Below are 19866 nucleotides of genomic sequence, written 5' to 3' on the forward strand. Positions count from 1 at the left end.
AAAAACATGTTCTATATCTATATGATATGCTAACTTAATGATTTAAAACCTGGAAACATGAAAAACACCGTAAAACCGGATTTACGCCGTCATAGTAACACCGCGGGCTGTTTTGGGTTAGTTAATTAAAAACTATGATAAACTTTGATTTAAAAGTTGTTATTCTGAGAAAATGATTTTTATTATGAACATGAAACTATATCCAAAAATTATGGTTAAACTCAATGTGGAAGTATGTTTTCTAAAATGGTCATCTAGACGTCGTTCTTTCGACTGAAATGACCACCTTTACAAAAACGACTTGTAACTTATTTTTCCGACTATAAACCTATACTTTTTCTGTTTAGATTCATAAAATAGAGTTCAATATGAAACCATAGCAATTTGATTCACTCAAAACGGATTTAAAATGAAGAAGTTATGGGTAAAACAAGATTGGATAATTTTTCTCATTTTAGCTACGTGAAAATTGGTAACAAATCTATTCCAACCATAACTTAATCAACTTGTATTGTATATTATGTAATCTTGAGATACCATAGACACGTATACAATGTTTCGACCTATCATGTCGACACATCTATATATATTTCGGAATAACCATAGACACTCTATATGTGAATGTTGGAGTTAGCTATACAGGATTGATGAAATAAAGGTTATGGTTTGTTTTAAAATGAATGCAGTCTTTGAAAAACGTCTCATATAGAGGTCAAAACCTCGCAACGAAATCAATTAATATGAAACGTTTTTAATCAATAAGAACGGGACATTTCATAGTTGACTTGTAATTTTTAGTCCGTTGCGTCGAGCGTTGAGAGTTGACTTTGGTCCAGGTTCCGGATTTTCGAACGTCCTTGCGTATAATTTAATATCTTGTACTTTGCGTTTCGCGTCTTGTACTCTTGTAATTTTGAGACGTTTCTCATCAATAATTTGAACCACTTTGATTGTACTTTGTACTTTTGAGCTTTTTGGTCGTTTGCGTCTTCAATTCGTCGAATCTGTCTTTTGTCTTCACCCTTTATTATTTAAACGAATATCACTTGTAAATAGAACAATTGCAACTAAAAGCTTGTCTTTCTTGAGGGATAATGCTATGAAATATATGTTCGTTTTTAGCATTATCAATTGTACGAACTTATACAGATGTATGCAACTTATTATTAATGAATGGAACTTTGCATTATTTAATTCTTGCACGATGTTCTATTTATGTTACTGTATGATTCTGTGGTATTTGTACCTGGATTGCATTACTTAATAAACATGTGATGTGTTGATTCCATGTTGGTTACCACATACTGTATTATTACTATTTGCATACTGGATTTTGACTTAAGTCAAAATTTTTGTTTAGAACACCATGGCCAACGGATGATCAACATCAACACCTACCGCAGCACAAATCGAGGAGATGATTGTCGAAAGGGTAGCCGCAGCCATTGCGGAAATGCAACCCCAAGCTCCACCGCCACCGCCACCGGTTATTCAGCCCGTTCGTAAAGGGTGTATGTACAAAGAGTTCCAAAGCTGCAAACCCTACAACTTCAGTGGAACAGAGGGGCCGGTTGGTCTCACTAGATGGTTCGAGAAGTTAGAATCTGTGTTTTAAGTTAGTAACTGTTCAGAGGAGAATAAGACCAAGTTTGCTTCATGCACGCTATCTGATGGCGCACTAACGTGGTGGAACACGTTGGCTCAAGCAAAAGGTATTGATGAGGCGTTTGCTACTCGATGGGAGGAATTCAAAGGGGCCCTGATTGAGGAATATTGCCCTAGGACCGAGATCCAGAAGATAGAAATGGAATTTATGCAGTTAAAGGCCGTTGGGAACGACCTTGATAGCTACAAAAAGAGATTTTTGGAACTAGCCCTGATGTGTCCTACCATGGTTACACCGGAGTTCAAACGAATGGAAAGGTAATTCTGGGGAATTCCTAAGAGCATTAAGGGAAACGTCACCTCGTCCAAGCCACCAAGTATCCCGGAAGCGATGCGCATGGCGCATATTTTAATGAATCAAATTATCATCGATGAACCGGAGAAGGCTAAGTCTGAAGTGGGTAGTAGTGACAAGCGCAAATGGGATAACAACAGGGGAAGAACCTATGATCAGAACCCGGCGAAACGACATGAGGGTTTCAGAGGAAACAACAACGGTGGAAACCCCAATCCGAACACCAACTCAAACCCGAACTATAAGGGAACCTTACCACAATGCAAGAGGTGCTATAAGCACCATACTAGGTATTGTAACGTTGTTTGTGAAAAGTGCCAACGGACAGGACATATCGGTACGGACTGCAAGGTCACCACTTTGAATGGGAAGCCGAACACCAATGGACCGAAAAAATGCTACGAATGCAGACAAACGGGCCATTTCAGAAATGCGTGCCCCAACAAAAGAAAAGATGGCGGACCACCCCGTGGTAGAGCTTTCAACGTTAATGGAAGGGATGCACGCGAGAATCCCGACTTGGTGACAGGTATATTCACTATCAACAATCTTTTAGCTTCTGTCCTATTTGATACTGGTGCCGATAGAAGTTATGTATGTAGACACTTTTGCGATAAGATTAATTGATCGTTAGTCCCGTTAAAAGAAAGTATGCTTGTCGAGGTCGCCAATGGAAAACTTGAGAAAGTTGACCATATTAGTCGAGGAGCTATTATCAACATAGCTGGTGTGGATTTCAAGATTGACTTGATACCTATCAAATTGGAAAGTTTTGACGTGATCGTCGGCATGGATTGGTTGACCAAGATAAAGGCTGACATTATCTGTGGAGATAAAGCTCTTCGCATACCACAAGGAGATGGTGAGCCACTGATCATTTACGGAGAGAGATGTACCTCGAAGCTGAACCTCATCAGTTGTGTGAAAGCGCAAAAGATCATGAAGAAGGGACGTCTTGCTGTCCTAGCACATGTGAAAACGGTAGAAACCGAGGTGAAGAGTGTGAACGACGTTCGAATTGTGAACGAATTCTCCGATGTCTTTCCTGAAGAATTACCTGGATTACTGCTGCCAGAGCAGTAGAGTTTCAGATCGACTTAGTGCCAGGAGCTGCACCTGTAGCTCGCGCACCTTATAGACTCGCACCTTCCGAGATGCAAGAATTACAGAGTCAACTACAAGAGCTGTTAGACCGTGGATTTATCCAACCAAGTTTCTCGCCTTGGGGCGCACCTGTGTTGTTTGTGAAGAAGAAGGATAGATCCTTCCGTATGTGTATCGACTACTGTGAACTCAATAAATTGACGATCAAGAATCGGTATCCTCTTCCCCTCATTGACGATCTTTTTGATCAACTACAAGGATCGAGAGTTTACTCAAAGATCGATTTGCGATCCGGTTATCACCAGTTGAGGTGAAGGAAAGTGATGTGATGAAAACTGCATTCAGAACCCGTTATGGTGATTATGAGTTTCTCGTGATGCCATTCGGTTTGACAAATACACCTGCCATGTTCATGGACCTCATGAATCGTGTCTGCAAGCCGTACTTGGATAAGTTTGTTATCGTCTTCATAGATGATATCCTCATCTAATCTAAGAGTGAAGAAGAGCATGAGCAACACCTCCGACTAGTACTTAAACTCTTGAGACAAGAGCAACTTTACGCCAAATTCTCCAAGTGTGAATTTTGGCTTAAGGAAGTCCAATTTCTGGGTCATGTTGTGAGCGACAAGGGTATCAAAGTTGATCCCGCCAAGATTGAAGCTATCAGCAAGTGGGAGACCCCCACTACTCCGACGCATATTCGCCAATTCCTAGGTCTCGCCGGTTATTACCGAAGGTTTATCGAAGGTTTCTCTCTGATTGCGCATCCTTTGACCGCGCTGACTCACAAAGGGAAGAAGTTCATTTAGGAACCCGCACACGAATTAGCATTTCAAACCTTGAAGAAGAAGTTAACCACCGCGACTATCTTATCACTTCCTGAGGGCAGTGACGACTTTGTTATTTATTGCGATGCTTCGAAAAGTGGTTTTGGTTGTGTACTGATACAACGATCAAAGGTTATTGCCTATGCTTCTCGTCAACTGAAGATTCACGAACGAAACTACACTACTCACGATCTTGAACTCGGAGCCGTTGTCTTTGCGCTCAAATTGTGGAGACACTATTTGTATGGAACGAAAAGTACTATCTTCACCGATCACAAGAGTCTCCAGGAGACAGCGTCGATGGATTGAGACGCTAAATGACTACGATTGTGAACTCCGTTATCATCCTGGCAAGGCCAATGTTGTAGCTGACACTTTAAGCCGAAAGGAGAGGATGACACCTCTTCGTATTAGGGCTCTGAACATCACCATTCATTCGAATCTCAACAGTCAGATCCGAGTAGCCCAAGATGAGGCTCTCAAGGAGGAGAATATATCTCATGAACATTTGAACATTCTTGTCTCTCGATTCGAGGTTAGGGAGTCTGGACTCCGATGTTATGCCGGAAGAATTTGGGTACCTCTTTATGGAGATCTACGGAACCTTATACTTGATGAAGCACATAAATCGAGATATTCGATTCATCCCGGAGCGGGCAAAATGTACCATGACCTTAAGGAACAGTATTGGTGGCCGAATCTTAAGAAGGATGTTACAACTTATGTTGGTAAGTGTTTGACTTGCTCAAAGGTTAAAGCCGAGCATCAGAGACCTTCTGGGTTACTTCAACAACCGAAAATCCCACAATGGAAGTGGGAAAGGATCACGATGGATTTTATCACCAAGCTACCAAAGACGGTGGGCGGATACGATACCATCTGGGTTATCGTTGATTGTCTTACCAAATCTGCACACTTCTTGGCTATGAAGGAAACGGATACAATGGAGAGACTTGCTCAATTATATATCAAAGAGGTTGTATCTCGTCATGGTGTACCTTTATCGATAATCTCAGATCTCGATCCCCGTTTTGCTTCCAGATTTTGGCGTTCTTTGCAAGAAGCCATGGGAACCCGTCTCGACATGAGTACTGCTTATCACCCACAGACCGACGGGAAAAGTGAACGAACGATTCAGACCTTGGAAGACATGTTGCGTGCATGTGTCATTGATTTCGGAAAGGCCTGGGAAAGGCATTTGCCACTCGCTGAATTTTCTTACAACAACAGTTATCACTCGAGCATTAATGCCGCACCTTTTGAAGCGTTGTATGGCCGCAAGTGCCGATCTCCTATTTGTTGGGCCGAAGTAGGCGAAAAGCAAATCACCCGACCCGAGGTAATCCACAAAATAACGGAGAAGATTGCTCAGATTCAAGCGAGACTTAAGACTGCCTGCGTTCGTCAAAAGAGTTATGCCGATCTTAAACGTAAAGACTTTGAATTCAACGTTGGTGATCGTGTAATGTTGAAGGTTGCACCTTGAAAGGGTGTGATTCGTTTTGGAAAGCGTGGAAAGTTGAACCCACGATACATTGGTCCTTTTGAAATCTTGGAATGTGTTGGACCCGTTGCTTACCGTTTGGATCTACCAGCACAATTGAGCTCAGTTTATCCTACCTTCCACGTGTCAAACTTGAAGAAGTGTCTTGCTGCACCTGAACTTATCATACCACTTGAGGAACTTATAATTGATGACAAACTCCACTTTGTGGAAGAGCCTGTTGAAATTATGGATCGTGAGATCAAAACTTTGAAATGCAACAAGATTCCGATCGTCCGAGTACGATGGAATGCCAAACAAGGACCTGAGTTTACTTGGGAACAACAGGATCAAATGATGCGGAAGTATCCTCATATTTTCCCGACTCCTCCATCTACCTCAGCTTAAAATTTCGGGACGAAATTTTCTTTAACAGGTGGGTAATGTAACGACCCTGGATTTTCCAACATTTATTTATTAATAATTGTTATTATTAATACTTGTGATTTAACGAATGTATGTTATTACATTTACTTGTTACCATGATTGATCATACTTGACTTTAAATGCCCGAAATGTCTTAGTGACACACGTACATTATACGAATAATATTTTCAGATATTATTTACATTCATGATTAAGTTTTATTAATCATTTTAATTAACTAAGGTTACTAGTTAATTACTTGGGCTTTATTGGATTTATTTGTTAAATACTTGAACTTGGGCTTTTGCTAATGTTAATGGGCTTATAAGCCCACCCTACTCACTTAAAGGATTATTTAGCCCATTACTTCATATAAGTATCACTTATGACTTAACTAGTTAGTTTAATACTTAAAGAATCTAGTTACAACTCTTTCCCATGAGAATACCTCTAATAACCACTTTTTAAGCCTTACATGCATGGATCTAGTAGACAACTCCCTCCCCCCTTTCCTCTTTGCAAACCAACGGCCAAGAAGGCCTTTAGAGGGTTTTTGGTTTCATTTTTTTTATTACTTCATTCACTAGTCTCCATTTTATTACACACACACAATACTTGCAACTCATTTTTCTCTCTTTTCTCTCTAAACTTTGTAAGTATCTTGAGCATTTCTTCTCTTCTTTTTCTTCATCTAAAACCGAAACACATACTTACATAATCATCATCATCATTTGTTCTTTGTTGTTATTTATTTACTTGTAGTTGTAATTGTTGTTGATTGTTACTTGTTCTTAGTTATTATTTACTTATTAATACAAGTATCAAGCTTTCTAGTTTGATTCTTCTTATCATCTTGTATTACAAGAACAAACAAGAACAAAACTTTCTAGTTTATGTTCTACTTTTATTGTTTCAAAAGATTGTAAGTTCATATGTTGTAAAATCATACTTGTAATTCATGTTTGTAAACTTAAAAGTTTACATTCTTAAAGATCAAGCTTTGGCTTGAATCTTTAAAGTATGAAACCCATGAACTTGTTACTTGCTTATTTAGATTATTTCTTCATTTTATGTACTTTAAAGTTGTGATTTGGTCAAGTATTACAAGTTAGTCTTGATCTCATACTTCTAGGAACTAAAAGGTTAACTTTAAAAGTTCAAGAACATGGAAGTATAACTTTTTAGTTATAACTTCATACACTTTTGTTAGATTTAACTTAATAACTTTAGATCTAGACTTTTGGGTCTTGGATCTTCAAGATCTAACTAAGAACTATGTTCTACATCTTAAGATCTTGATTAGTTAGTTACTTTCAAGTTTATAATTCAATATTACTTTTATAGTTCATGTATGTGTCGGATCTAAGACTTTGATGTAACTTTGGTTCATCAAAACACTTGCAACACTTAAATGAGTTGTGCTACATGTCTTGGACTTACACAAGTGTTATGATGGTGAAACCTTGGTTAATATGATGCAACCACATCAACGAGTTGTACACTTGAAGCTATATGCATCAAGGATGAGAACCGTGATAAGCATCAAGTACCAAGAAACCCCGAAACCTACAGTTTTACTGTTTCTGGGTCTGATCAGTACGACCTGGGCTACTGTAAAGATGATTTTCAGTTAGCTCTGTTCGATTAGATAACTTTTTATTTAGGACTCGTCTTAATCCGAGTTACGGTTTAGGATTTATGGCCCTCCGATCGTCACTATGTCTTTTAACGTTGTGCTGAAAATTCTGACCTACTCGCACTTAGATCGTCGCCACGGTCAAACGAAGACGAGTTTGCTTCTGGGATTTTTACCACAACTAAAGGACTCATATACGGAGTCATGGCCACTGGTCTCACCTTATTTCAGTAGGTTTATAGGCCGTGGTGACTGACCGAAGTCAGCCTTTGTTTTAAACTTCTTTCATAAACGAAACTTACTTTACACCTTTTATTTGATGATGATTGATGATGACCTTTAAGACCTTATTTATATACATTTAAACCTATTGGGACGATTTACTGACTTAGTACTATTTGACTTAGGTTGAGGACTTTCCGGACCTACGTACTTGCTTATTTCCCTACTCGACTTTACCACTACTTTACCACTGTGAGTTATAGCATCCCTTTTTACTTTAACTATTTTGGGAACTGAGAATACATGCGCATTTTACGTTTTACATACTAGGCACGAGTACTTAAACTTTATATATGTGTGAGTTATACAACGGCATAAACATTCCCTTTAGCTCGGTAACGTTTAGTCATTGGTTTTTGAACCGATGAACGCGAATCTTAGATATGGATCCATAGGGTTTGACATCCCCACTCGGGCTAGTCGCGCTAGCATTTAACGAGTGTTTAATACTTCGTATACATACGCACTTGCCAAGTGTATTTTCAGGGGGTATAAATTAAGTTAGTTACCAAGTGCCCACGGTTAACATATACTTTATCATACTGTTTTGAAACACTCTTTGTAGTACTGAAATCTCGTGGCCTACCTTACATACTGTTATACTTAAACTATAGCTCACCAACCTTTGTGTTGACGTTTTTAAGCATGTTTTTCTCAGGTGCTTGAGGTTGCTTCCGCTGTGTACTAGTCTTGCTGTAGACACCCGCTGCTCTAGAGTTATCACCGCATGAACTGTTTATCCGCATTCATAACTTTAATACTTTTGAACAATGATTTGTAACGACCTAAGGGTCACGTACTGCTATTATTTGCTTCTGTTCATTGAAGCACACTTTTGATTGTAAAACATTTGACGTTAGTTATGACGTCACCTTTTATCTTGAATACAAACCTGTTTTGAAAACGCATATAGTGTTTGACTTTGTAATGATCTTGTTGTTGATAATTCGTACACGATGGTTTTGTACGGGGCATCACATGTAGGATTTGTCCTTTGATTTCATAATCTGGCACATTAATGTCTGGTTGAGTAATTGCATGACCTTGGCCAGTGCGTTTAGCCCTCATTCGGTCTTCCATACTTAGAGGTTCCAGATTTTTCATGATTAAATTGTTGAATCTGAATCACTAGAGGATTCTGATTTAATGGTTTCTTCCTCGACAATCTCTGGATGAGTAATTTGTGGTTCAGGAGGAATGATTAGTGGTTCAGGATCTCTGAACTGTCCCTGAATATCCTCCGGATTCTCAATTGTGAGGTCGGGTTCAAAAAATGGATTATCGAAAATTCGAATTGGAGTACTTGGTCGACTAGATGACATTTCTAAAGAAAAATCAACGGCGACAATGTTGACTAGATGTCTTGATCGAGTTACAGGTGGTGAACGTATGAAAGGTGGTGAACGTTTTGCTCGGTGCATTCACTGAATATCCTATTAGTTATAAAAGATAAAAATTATATAAGCTATCAAATTAATAGACTTTTCTGATTTTGCCCACGTTTCGAATAGCCAATAGATGCAGCAGGTAGCCAGGACCCTTTAAATCGGAAGCCCACAACTTGCCACTAACAAATCCAACTATTACTACGAACCAGAAAATTTTGGATGTCTATCAATTTAACCGCTTAAAATAATTTTTCGTCGAAATTTAAAGAAAATAAAGAAAATTCTATGTCCTAAAAACTAGAGCGTAGAAATGAGAAAGAAAAAGAGCGCATCGAAAAATGTCGAAAAATAAAAGGTCAAAAAATAAGCGTCGAAAAATAATAAAATGCAGCGTCGAAACTTAAAAGTCTACAAACTAAATATTAAAAGTTGCGTCTAAAGGAATTAAAACTTAAAGGAATTCTATATCCAAAACGGCAATAACCTAAAAGGCACTAAAATTTATAAAATATTAAAGTGATAAGCGACGTCGTAAAATTTTAAAGCACCTAAATCTTAGTCTAAAGAAAGAGTACTTAAGGGATTTTACGGCAAATCTTAGAATTCTAGAAATAAAAATAACTACGGCAAAAACTATATCTTAAAACTAATTACGAACGATAAATATACAAAATATAAAAATACTAAAAAAATGATAAAATTACAATTTTATAAAAATATTATTTTTATATTATTATTTTATAAAAGTATTAATCTATATAATTAATAATAATATTAAAACTTAAAATAAAACTTAAAATAAAACTAAAATTAAAACTAAATAATAAAATATAAAACCCTAATTTAATTAATTAATTATAATTATATTTATTAAATCGTAACCCTAATTGGATCAACTAAGGTACCAGACCTGTCACATCAACTCATGCGATCGCATGAGTTGAGTGTTATATATCCATGCGGTCGCATGGTGTTGGATACCAGGCCTGAATGTTGGGCTTCTACAGTACCAGGCCCGAATTCTATTATATATTTTTTTCTTTGTTTTTAACTTATATAAAATATTTATATAAATAAAAACTTATATTTTAAAAACTAAAATAGAAATAGGAATACTTTATAATTTTATATATTTTAAACAAACTCTTATATATATATATATATATATATATATATATATATATATATATATATATATATATATATATATATATATATATATATATATATATATATATATATATTCTCTGTTTTTATATTTTTGTATTTTTAAAATTTAAAACGTATTTTTACAAAAATAAATAAAAAAAATCTTTTTTTAATAGCGTTTCGCTTCGGCGTTAAAGATGTTCCCCAGCAGCGGCGCCAAAAATACTTGATGTTATGCGAGGTGTATACGAAATAGTTATATTTTTACTACGAAATACTATTAAATACGATACAATTTTACACAAGTTATTTATTTATTTATAGAGTGGATATACCTAAACCTTATACCCGAAATCAGTCATAAATATAAAGTGCGAGTGTCCTCGTCAAATTATCCTTATACCCGAAATCAAATATTCCAACTAATTGGGGACTTAAACTGTAATAAGGTTTTAATACATTGTTAATGATTACACCAGGTTATCGACTGTGTGCAATCCAAGGTTTTAATACTTTATTAACAATTACACCAAGTGTCCTTATATGTAATTCACCCCTGTTTTAATGAGTTCATTGACTATTAATCAATTCCCATGTCCGGTTAAATGAATGATTATTAGTACTTATAAATATTCCGCCCATCGTGTCCGATCGAGTGTATGTGGTTATTTATAGGTACGTCCAATTGTAAATCTTTATATTAAATTAACGAACTATCATTCAATTAAACAAATATAAAGCCCATTAATAGCCCATAGTCTAATTTCCACAAGTGTCGGTCTTTTGTCCAAACTCCAATTATGGTACAAAGCCCAATTACCCCGTCTTAATATTTAGTCCAACATCACGATTACTTCGATTTAAATAAGCATAATAATAACTTAGCTACGAGACATTAATTTAAAAAGGTTGAACATAACTTACAATGAGTATTAATAGTGTAGCGTTACACGGACAGAGTTTCGACTCACAAACTTAAAACATTCGCTAACATAACCTTATTATTATTAAACTTTAATATTAAAATTATAATTAATATATAAATATAAATATATATTTAAGAGAGTGAGAGATAGATAATATATTGTGTATATAAAACGTCAAGCAAACTGCCTTTTTATAGAACCTGGCCAGCTACAGTGAGCCATGCGATCGCATGGGTTTAAGGCTACCAGGCCATGCGATCGCATGACAGCCATCTCCTGATCACATTGCATTTTAAACGTGGGCTGCTCGTATTTATTCAATATATAATATAATATATATATTTTTATATAATTATATATATATTATATTATATTCTTGTGCATCGTTGACTTGTAATTTTAGGCCCGTTGCGTCGCGCGTTGATAGTTGGTTCATGTCTCGGTTCCGGATTTTCGAACGTCCTTGCGTACTATTTAATATCTTGTACTTTGCGTTCCGCGGCTCGTACTCTTGTAACTTTTAGACGTTTCTCATCAATAATTTGAACCACTTTGATTGTACTTTGTATTTTTTAGCTTTTTGGTCATTTGCGTCTTCAAATCGTCGAATCTGTCTTTTGTCTTCACCTTTTAATATTTAAACGAATATCACTTGTAAATAGAACAATTGCAATTAAAAGCTTGTCTTTCTTGAAGGATAATGCTATGAAATATATGTTCGTTTTTAGCATTATCAATATATATATATATATATATATATATATATATATATATATATATATATATATATATATATATACTTACACACAATTGTTCGTGAATCGTCGGGAGTAGTTAAAGGTTAAATGAATCCATGTACATAGTTCATAAATTTTGAGACTCAACATTACAGACTTTGCTTATCGTGTCGGAAACATATAAAGATTAAGTTTAAATTTGGTTGGAAATTTCCGGGTCGTCACAGTTACGAGGGTAGTCAATAATGTGAGTCGGCTTTGGTAAGTGAGGAAGATGATGACAGTGGCTACCGGGAGAAGATTGAAGGCCGTTGGTAGCTTGTTTCTTAATGTTTTTTAAATTGTACCTCCATCCATGTAAATTATTATTATAGTTTCAATAAAAACAAAAAGAAAATAGTAAACGACAATTATTTGTGAAAGTACTCTATTCTCTCAAATAAGTTTCCACAACACAAACATAAGTTAAAAAAAACTCTACTTTTGTGACTTGTGATATATAGATAAAAACTAATTGTTGAACCCTCGCTTCGCGTCGGGGGTTCGGTTTTCAATGTATTTTAGTGCGTTTAGTTTGTAAAATTATTTCGTGGCTAAAGAATGATGTCGTTGAAGCGCAACTCGAGTCGAACTAAAAGGTATAACCCGTGAAAGATTTAAATGTTATTTTAAATTAACAATATATGTCCATCTCCGCGTTTAGCTATGTAATTATCGACTTTTAAAAATTTAACGCAAAATCAACGTGTATGAAAAGTACCCCAAATATTTAGCGTTTTTAAAAAGCGTCCGTTTTGCGTATAGTTAGTGACATTGTGTTTCTAAAATTATTTCGAGTTTAACGATGTTGTCGGAAAAATTTAACTCATTGCGAGCGAGAAGATATGACACGTTGAATATTTGGTTGGAGTTTATTTAAGATTTTTTTATGAAAATGATTATTTTACACTTTACCCCCTGTTTGGGGGGTCGATTTGAATATTTGAAAAAAGTGTGGGGTCTTTGTTGGTGTAGTGAAATTTAATTAGAACAAAAAAGAAGGTGAAAGGACAAAATGCCCCTAGTTACTATTCATCATATTTATCTACTACATCCGTCTCATTCCAATATGGCAGTATTCCATTTTGGGCTGTCTCATTCTGATAGTCCACTTCCATAAATAGAAAGGAAATAAGATATTTCATTGGTAGATCTGGAGAGAGAAGATATTTCATTGGTGGAGAAATTAAGTTAGTGTGATTTCCTAAAACTGCGTGTTTTTTGTCTGTGGACTATTGGAATGAGACGGAGGGAGTATTAGATAATATAGTAATAGTAATAGTAATTAATTCCCAAAAAAAAAAAATTGTATAAGGTTGGACTAATCTATAGTTTCTATTAAAATTCTATAATAATGATGTCATTATTAAGTTAATTCCTTTGATAAGAAAAAATCAAAAAAAAAAAAAAAATCTAAGCCCTTAAGGTGATGTCATTAATCTAATTAATGATTAATTAAATTAAATCTACTTATTTATTTATTTTATGTTTTTCGGGGAAAAGTTCACTCTCATTAATTATTAATTATTATTATATTATCATTCAAATTCAAATATGAGTTCTCTTTACGAGATTCATTACGTTATATATGTATGCGAAATACACGTCTGAATAAAAGGTTCTAATGTAGGCTTTTTATGACAAGGAAAATATTAATTGTGATGAAAATTGAAAGATGATGGTGAGAGAATAAATGTAGCTCATTTATTCCGACCAAGTTAAGTACATCAATGTGTTTGTAAAAACAACGAGAAGTTTCTTAGTCGAAATCCGCCGGGTCATTAAACTAAATGACTTTAGCATTTAAATTCACTTAATAACTAAAATATATCATTAAACTGTTTCGTTTAAACAAACTCGTGATTCCACGGGTTATTTCACTAGTTTATATTTATATTGATTAACATATTTGGTCAAAATAGTATTAATCGGGAATAAGCATTCTGACCTAAAGAGTCAAACGGCCCGCGTTATTTAAACGCAGCTTTGATGTGCACATATATATATATATATATATATATATATATATATATATATATATATATATATATATATATATATATATTCTCGTAAAATCGTACGGTAATCGTGTACAGATCCATATAAATAATCGTATTGTATTCGTATCTACCCTTCAATTAAAATCCAATAACCCTAACACAAAAACTTAAACCGCGAAGAAGAAGAAAAAATGCAAATCTTTGTCAAAACCCTAACCGGAAAAACTATCACCCTCGAAGTCGAGAGTAGCGATACCATCGATAATGTCAAAGCCAAGATCCAGGTTCTACTTTCCTATCCTGATTTTACGAATCATTGATTTTTAGAATTAGGGTTTTACTTTTGCTATTACTCGACTGTTTAAATTAAGTAATATGTTTATGCGTTGATTTAGCTTTAAATTCAGACCTGTTTCGTAATTGAATATATGTATAATTTACTCGCATCTGTTTCACAAAATCACGATTATTAGAGCCCAATCTCTCGTCAATAGAATCCATTAATAAAGTTCATATGACTGGCTATGAATTTATTTTGCTAGAACGATCATCCGAAAGACAGACCTTATGGTTCATCATCTGCAGGTCGTAGATGGAGATGACTGATCAATGAAACTCCTCTTTTGGATAATGATGTTGTATGCTAGTTTACTTCTATAGATACTTGTGTATGTATATATCATATCGTTTCAGGCTATTGTAGAATCTGATTCTGTGATGGTTTTAATCATGTTACGAGTGAATAATAGGGGAGTGTCAGAATATTTTGAGGGCACATGATAAATAACAGTATAAAATGCTTTGAAGGTACACCATTAATATGAAAATATAACGATAATACATAATTATATAGCCCATTCTTTTTGTTGTTGGGTTGGGAACTGCCTCCCCTGGTAAATATATGAATCTTATTCAGTTTTTGTTATATACAATTTGTACTTTTTCACGTTATCTTTGAATTATGTGGATACGTTTCATTTGTGATGTAAGTTTAGTTGATGATTTGAGGGTTGTGTTGGTATTATGAAGGACAAAGAGGGCATTCCACCGGACCAACAAAGATTGATTTTTGCTGGGAAGCAATTAGAGGATGGAAGAACACTTGCTGATTACAACATTCAGAAAGAGTCAACACTTCATCTTGTTTTAAGATTGAGAGGAGGAACTATGATCAAGGTCAAGACTCTTACTGGGAAAGAAATTGAAATCGACATCGAGCCAACTGATACAATTGATAGAATCAAGGAAAGAGTTGAAGAGAAGGAAGGAATCCCTCCTGTGCAGCAAAGGTTTTTTTCTCGCCTCTTATTAAAGGAACAAATAATAATTTCACTTCTTACTAATGGGGTACTGGGGTGCATATTGAATACAAGTTTTAAACATCATAGGATATAAATATGCATACAATTTGGGGTTGCCTAAGTTAATTGATGATATAAACGTCGGTTAAGTTAAGCAATCTAGGTCCAAACATATTCGTCCACAAGTACACATAAGATTTTTTTTTGTGTAAATTGATATAATTTTGGTTGTTGAAGTGGGTAACTAAATAGTCCAAGTGTATTGTGCAGGTTGATTTATGCTGGGAAGCAGCTTGCAGATGACAAGACAGCTAAGGACTACAACATTGAAGGAGGGTCTGTACTGCATCTAGTTCTTGCTCTAAGAGGTGGTTGGTAATCTTTAAAAGATGCTGACTGACCCGCTTGCTACTGCTACTGCTGCTATTATGCTATGTTTATTAAAGCTTACATAATTGAGCTAACACTCCATGAGACATGTCTGTCTTGATTGTCCCCATGACAATGTTTTTCGTATTTCTATTTGTACTTCATTTACTGCCGGTTTTATTTTCTTGGTGCATTTGCATTGCATTGAAATTTAACTTTTGTGTTCGTTTATTATATTTCTTGGTTTGGGAGAATCATTCTGAATTCAAGCTAGGTTTAGAAACCCTCGTTTAAACTCAGTATCTCCTCCTGAGGTGTTTTGGGTGGTTGAATTGAATCTCCATGTGAGCCATGAACGTTGCGTGAAAGACTGATATGTCTGATGTCGAAACATCAGTCTGGTCTGGTTTGGCTCGTTGAACTATATAAATATTAACCAGTGCACGTTGGTGATGTCTTGCTCAAATGCTGCTGCCATTTGGTAATCTAACAATACATTGGAATCATAAATCAAATATTGTTTTAAACAACTTGCACATTTAGAAGTGTTTTAAGGTATTCAACCAATCATCCGTGCGCCAAACAATGGTAATCTAAATTGGTTAATAACTCAAGTTAATGTCAAATGGGTAATAATATAGTTTGTGTTGGTTAATGTCAAAATGGGTAATATAAGTTTGTGTTGGTCAAGCCAGTTGCTTCCCTGAAAATTGGTAGAAAATTTTTGTAGTCTAGCTTGTTATAAACAAGTCTGCTAAATATGGTTACAACAAAAATGTAGCTTTTTATTTATAACAGTTCGGTATTTGTACTTTTGTTTATGTCAAATGAACCAGCAGGTATTATGTCCACGGCTAATTTTTTAACAGCAACCAGATTTTTTTTTTATCATATATACCAAAAATTATCATATTATACAAACATGGCAACATACATTAAGTTGAATCAAAGAAGGGAAATTAATACAACATGAGGAAGACATGAACTATAAAATGATAAATACAAAAATTGTAGTGAAGAAGCTAAAAATAACTCTATGGAGTTGTACAAAATTTTGGAAAAATAAGAAAGAACAAGCCTTTTCAGTCTGTTATGTTGAAACACAACTTTGCTTCATCCCATGGACCGTTAATCTCAAACTTGTACTCTTGAACTCTGATTAACCAGTAAGGACACACCAAGTTAACAAATACCATCAACCCTAACAAAACCACAAACAGTAGTTTGTGCAGCTGATAAACACAAGTCAAAGTTGTTGCCATCAACACAAACGAGAAAAATAGGTGCAACCGAAACGAGTACTTTTTAAGGCAATAGGTCACTAATGGTGCAAAGAGGAAAACTTGCAAAGAAAACAAAATGATAGCAAATACAAGAAGCCTTGAAGGAAGACGAGAAGCAATTAAAAGTGAAGCTACAATGGAAGAATTAAGAGAAATATTACTAGTTAATGTTGGATTTTCTAAAGCTCCTGGAGCTTTTATGGTTGATCCAGAGTAATTATGTAAAAAGAGATGGAGAATAATTAGTGATGTAGTTAACGCCCATATGGAGTCGGAGCTAATCGATCGGGTCAATGTGTGGTATATTGGAGACAGGACGTATAGACCCGTTATGAAAAAAGATATTTTGATTACATAATTGAGAAGGAGAATGAATGAAAGCATATTGGCAGTTAAAAAAAGAATAAAAAAGCCTGATGCGAGAAGGGTGACATCAAGAATTAGTAGAAAACTTGAAGTTATGGTGGAACTTAAAGTGTAGGTCCAAACCGTAACTACAAGTGCTACGATGCAAAGATATTGAGAAATGGAAATCGAGTCTAACATCACCTTTAACATGTCTCGTTTAACGACATTTGCATTCATGACCATTTCTTGAAGGAAAGTCTCGTCTGTATGATTATCGTCAAACCCGGGCTGCATCCCTCCATATGCAACTTTTTTCCATCTCCTTGGTGTTCGGGTGACGCAACTATCCATTATTTTTTATAGAATGCTGAACCTAGAAAAAAAAATTTTTAAAAGCGTTAGATATTTTTTATGAAATCGATTATGGTCCAGAAGTCTAATGGTTGTTAAAGGGTAGTTTCAGCATTTTATTATTGGTCAAAGACTTTTTTTAGGTCAGATATGTTTTTTCAAACAGAAGGGGTGTAAATTCAGATATTATATATTCTACTACTTCTACGAAATGTGTGAAATGATGTTTACAATTGTATGTTCATCTTGACTGCAAGACCAAATTGGTATGAGTTATTCGAATTTGTGAAGTTCATGACTCATGAGGTTATGGTGGATTGGTGGTAGTTGTTGTACACTTGTCTTGATGAATTACTGAGTTGTACTGATGTTATAAAACTAAGAACTCAAAGATAATGAAAGATGCAAAACGAAATAATGAGAGTTGACCCAACTAAACCAACAAAAGAGAACAAACCTAAACAAAACAAACGAAGTCACGAAGATGATATCCAAACTAATACGAATAAAGATTGTCTTAATTGATGCTTCCAGTAAGTGAAAGTAAATAAAGATTAAACCACCACACCTTTTTTTTTCTTTTTTTTTTCTTTTCACCTAAGCTTATATTGCTACATGCCTGCATGATACCTGACACCATTACTTAAGCTTTTACTGTTTCAAAATCAAAATTCAATTACAAGTTTTCAAAAGCTTATTTATAAACTACATATGCGTTTGACAGAAGTCAGGAACCCTTACACGATCATTTTACTATGATAACGCCTAATTTCGTTAAATCAATAACTTATTCTTTCGTTAGCAATCGCAGATCTGAAACCCTAAATTCTACTAATTCGTAATATAAACAAAGTTTTACCTGATCGATCGAACATATAAATCACGGAAAATACATGACGGCAGAGGCGATGACAGCGTGGCCGACGGCGACGACGCGGCGGAGGTAGATTGTTGCAATCGGTGAAGATGAATAATGTTTTTTGCATTGTATTTTGACTTTTTTTTTCTCCGTTGTTTATTTTGGTTTTACCTGTTTTGCATGTGGAGTCCCTGTTATTTTTTTTCTTAGCAAACTTATCCCTTCATTTTAAAAATATTGCATGAGTAGTCTCTCCGACTAACTTTCATCAATTTCTTATGTTAGTTTGAAGCATGTGTCAAATGTGAGTATTTTAGTCATTTTCTTGGATAGTGGTATTTCCAATTTTTTTTTTTGATAAATCTACAATTATTTTACACTCTCTTCCAATAATACCGTTAAATTATTCCTAACATAAAAAAAATTGTCCAATGCACCATTAAGGGTATTACAGATTTACAGATATATTGAGTGTATCCATCAACTTAGTAAGTGGATATACTATCACCTTTCTGTTTGACTCATCTTCTCTCTTTAACTTCATCTTCTACTTTATCCAAACTGAAATATTCTAATTTCCAAACTGAAATATTCTAATTTCCAAACTGAAAAAAATTTCTTTAACTTTCTCAAAATCAAATCAAATCAAATTCCCATTTAAAAGAAAACCTAAATAAAGAGAAATTTTTTTTCTGAAACACATTAGCAAACTCCCATTATTTTCATTCAATACAAAGCTTTTTTCAACAATCGATTTGAGAATTTGACGTCTTGCTTTAGCTATCTGTTCTTCAATTCTCGCTAGTGTAATACCTTCTTTTGAGGAAGACAATTAAACACATAAAAAGAAGCTACAAAAACCTTGATATTTGAAAAAGAATAATGAAAGATCGAAACTCAAAAAACATAAAGTGAAGAATCATATACTTTGAATATGAATTCAACTTAACTAATTACCACAATCTTAGATACAGCTACTTCATCTTGCAGAAGCCTACGAATTGATATTAATGGGAGCAAATCTGAACTTGAGAGACAATTAGGAGCTGGATTCGTTGCTGATACGTAGATTGCAGGAAAAAATAGTAAAATTAGAATTGATACTCTCGTCGTTATTTTAGTTGCACATCAAACATGAAAAACTAAAATATAATCTTGACCGATGAAACAAACTTGATTCTTATACTGCTACCAATGGTGACAACACTTCCTTTCAATGACTAACTGCCACATCAGCACTTACTTTTCAGGACTAAACACTACTAACAATGACATACTTCCTCAAATAATTTGGGTCCACTAATCGGACTAGCCACGCGCCGAAAAATTTTCCGGCAAGACTTGGTGTTTGTTTCCCGGCCTATCTCAAACCTCTCCGGTCTGAATCCGGCGACGG

The 19866-nt window shown here is 34.9% G+C and overlaps 2 protein-coding genes across 3 annotated transcripts; one reads left to right on the forward strand and one right to left on the reverse strand.

The window, feature by feature from the left end:
• Positions 1-14027: 14027 nt before the first annotated feature.
• Positions 14028-15844, forward strand: LOC139860266 (ubiquitin-NEDD8-like protein RUB1). The gene is made up of 3 exons (XM_071849036.1): positions 14028-14243; positions 14989-15248; positions 15531-15844. The coding sequence occupies exons 1-3, from the start codon at positions 14151-14153 to the stop codon at positions 15637-15639; spliced, it is 462 nt and encodes a 153-aa protein (XP_071705137.1). The 5' UTR covers positions 14028-14150; the 3' UTR covers positions 15640-15844.
• Positions 15845-16469: 625 nt separating this feature from the next.
• Positions 16470-18669, reverse strand: LOC139860272 (phosphatidylinositol N-acetylglucosaminyltransferase subunit C). 2 transcript variants are annotated; one of them, XM_071849041.1, is made up of 2 exons: positions 18471-18669; positions 16470-17633 (listed from the first exon to the last, which is right to left on the reverse strand). In XM_071849041.1, exon 2 carries the CDS (start codon positions 17609-17611, stop codon positions 16712-16714), a length of 900 nt encoding a protein of 299 aa, XP_071705142.1. In that variant the 5' UTR covers positions 17612-17633; positions 18471-18669; the 3' UTR covers positions 16470-16711. The 2 variants fall into 2 exon arrangements, with proteins under 2 accessions (XP_071705142.1, XP_071705146.1); XM_071849045.1 differs by lacking the exon at positions 18471-18669 and adding an exon at positions 18069-18193.
• Between the last annotated feature and the right edge of the window lie 1197 nt (positions 18670-19866).

This window comes from Rutidosis leptorrhynchoides, chromosome 1, assembly GCF_046630445.1.
Source record: "Rutidosis leptorrhynchoides isolate AG116_Rl617_1_P2 chromosome 1, CSIRO_AGI_Rlap_v1, whole genome shotgun sequence".
NCBI classification, from domain to species: domain Eukaryota; kingdom Viridiplantae; phylum Streptophyta; class Magnoliopsida; order Asterales; family Asteraceae; genus Rutidosis; species Rutidosis leptorrhynchoides.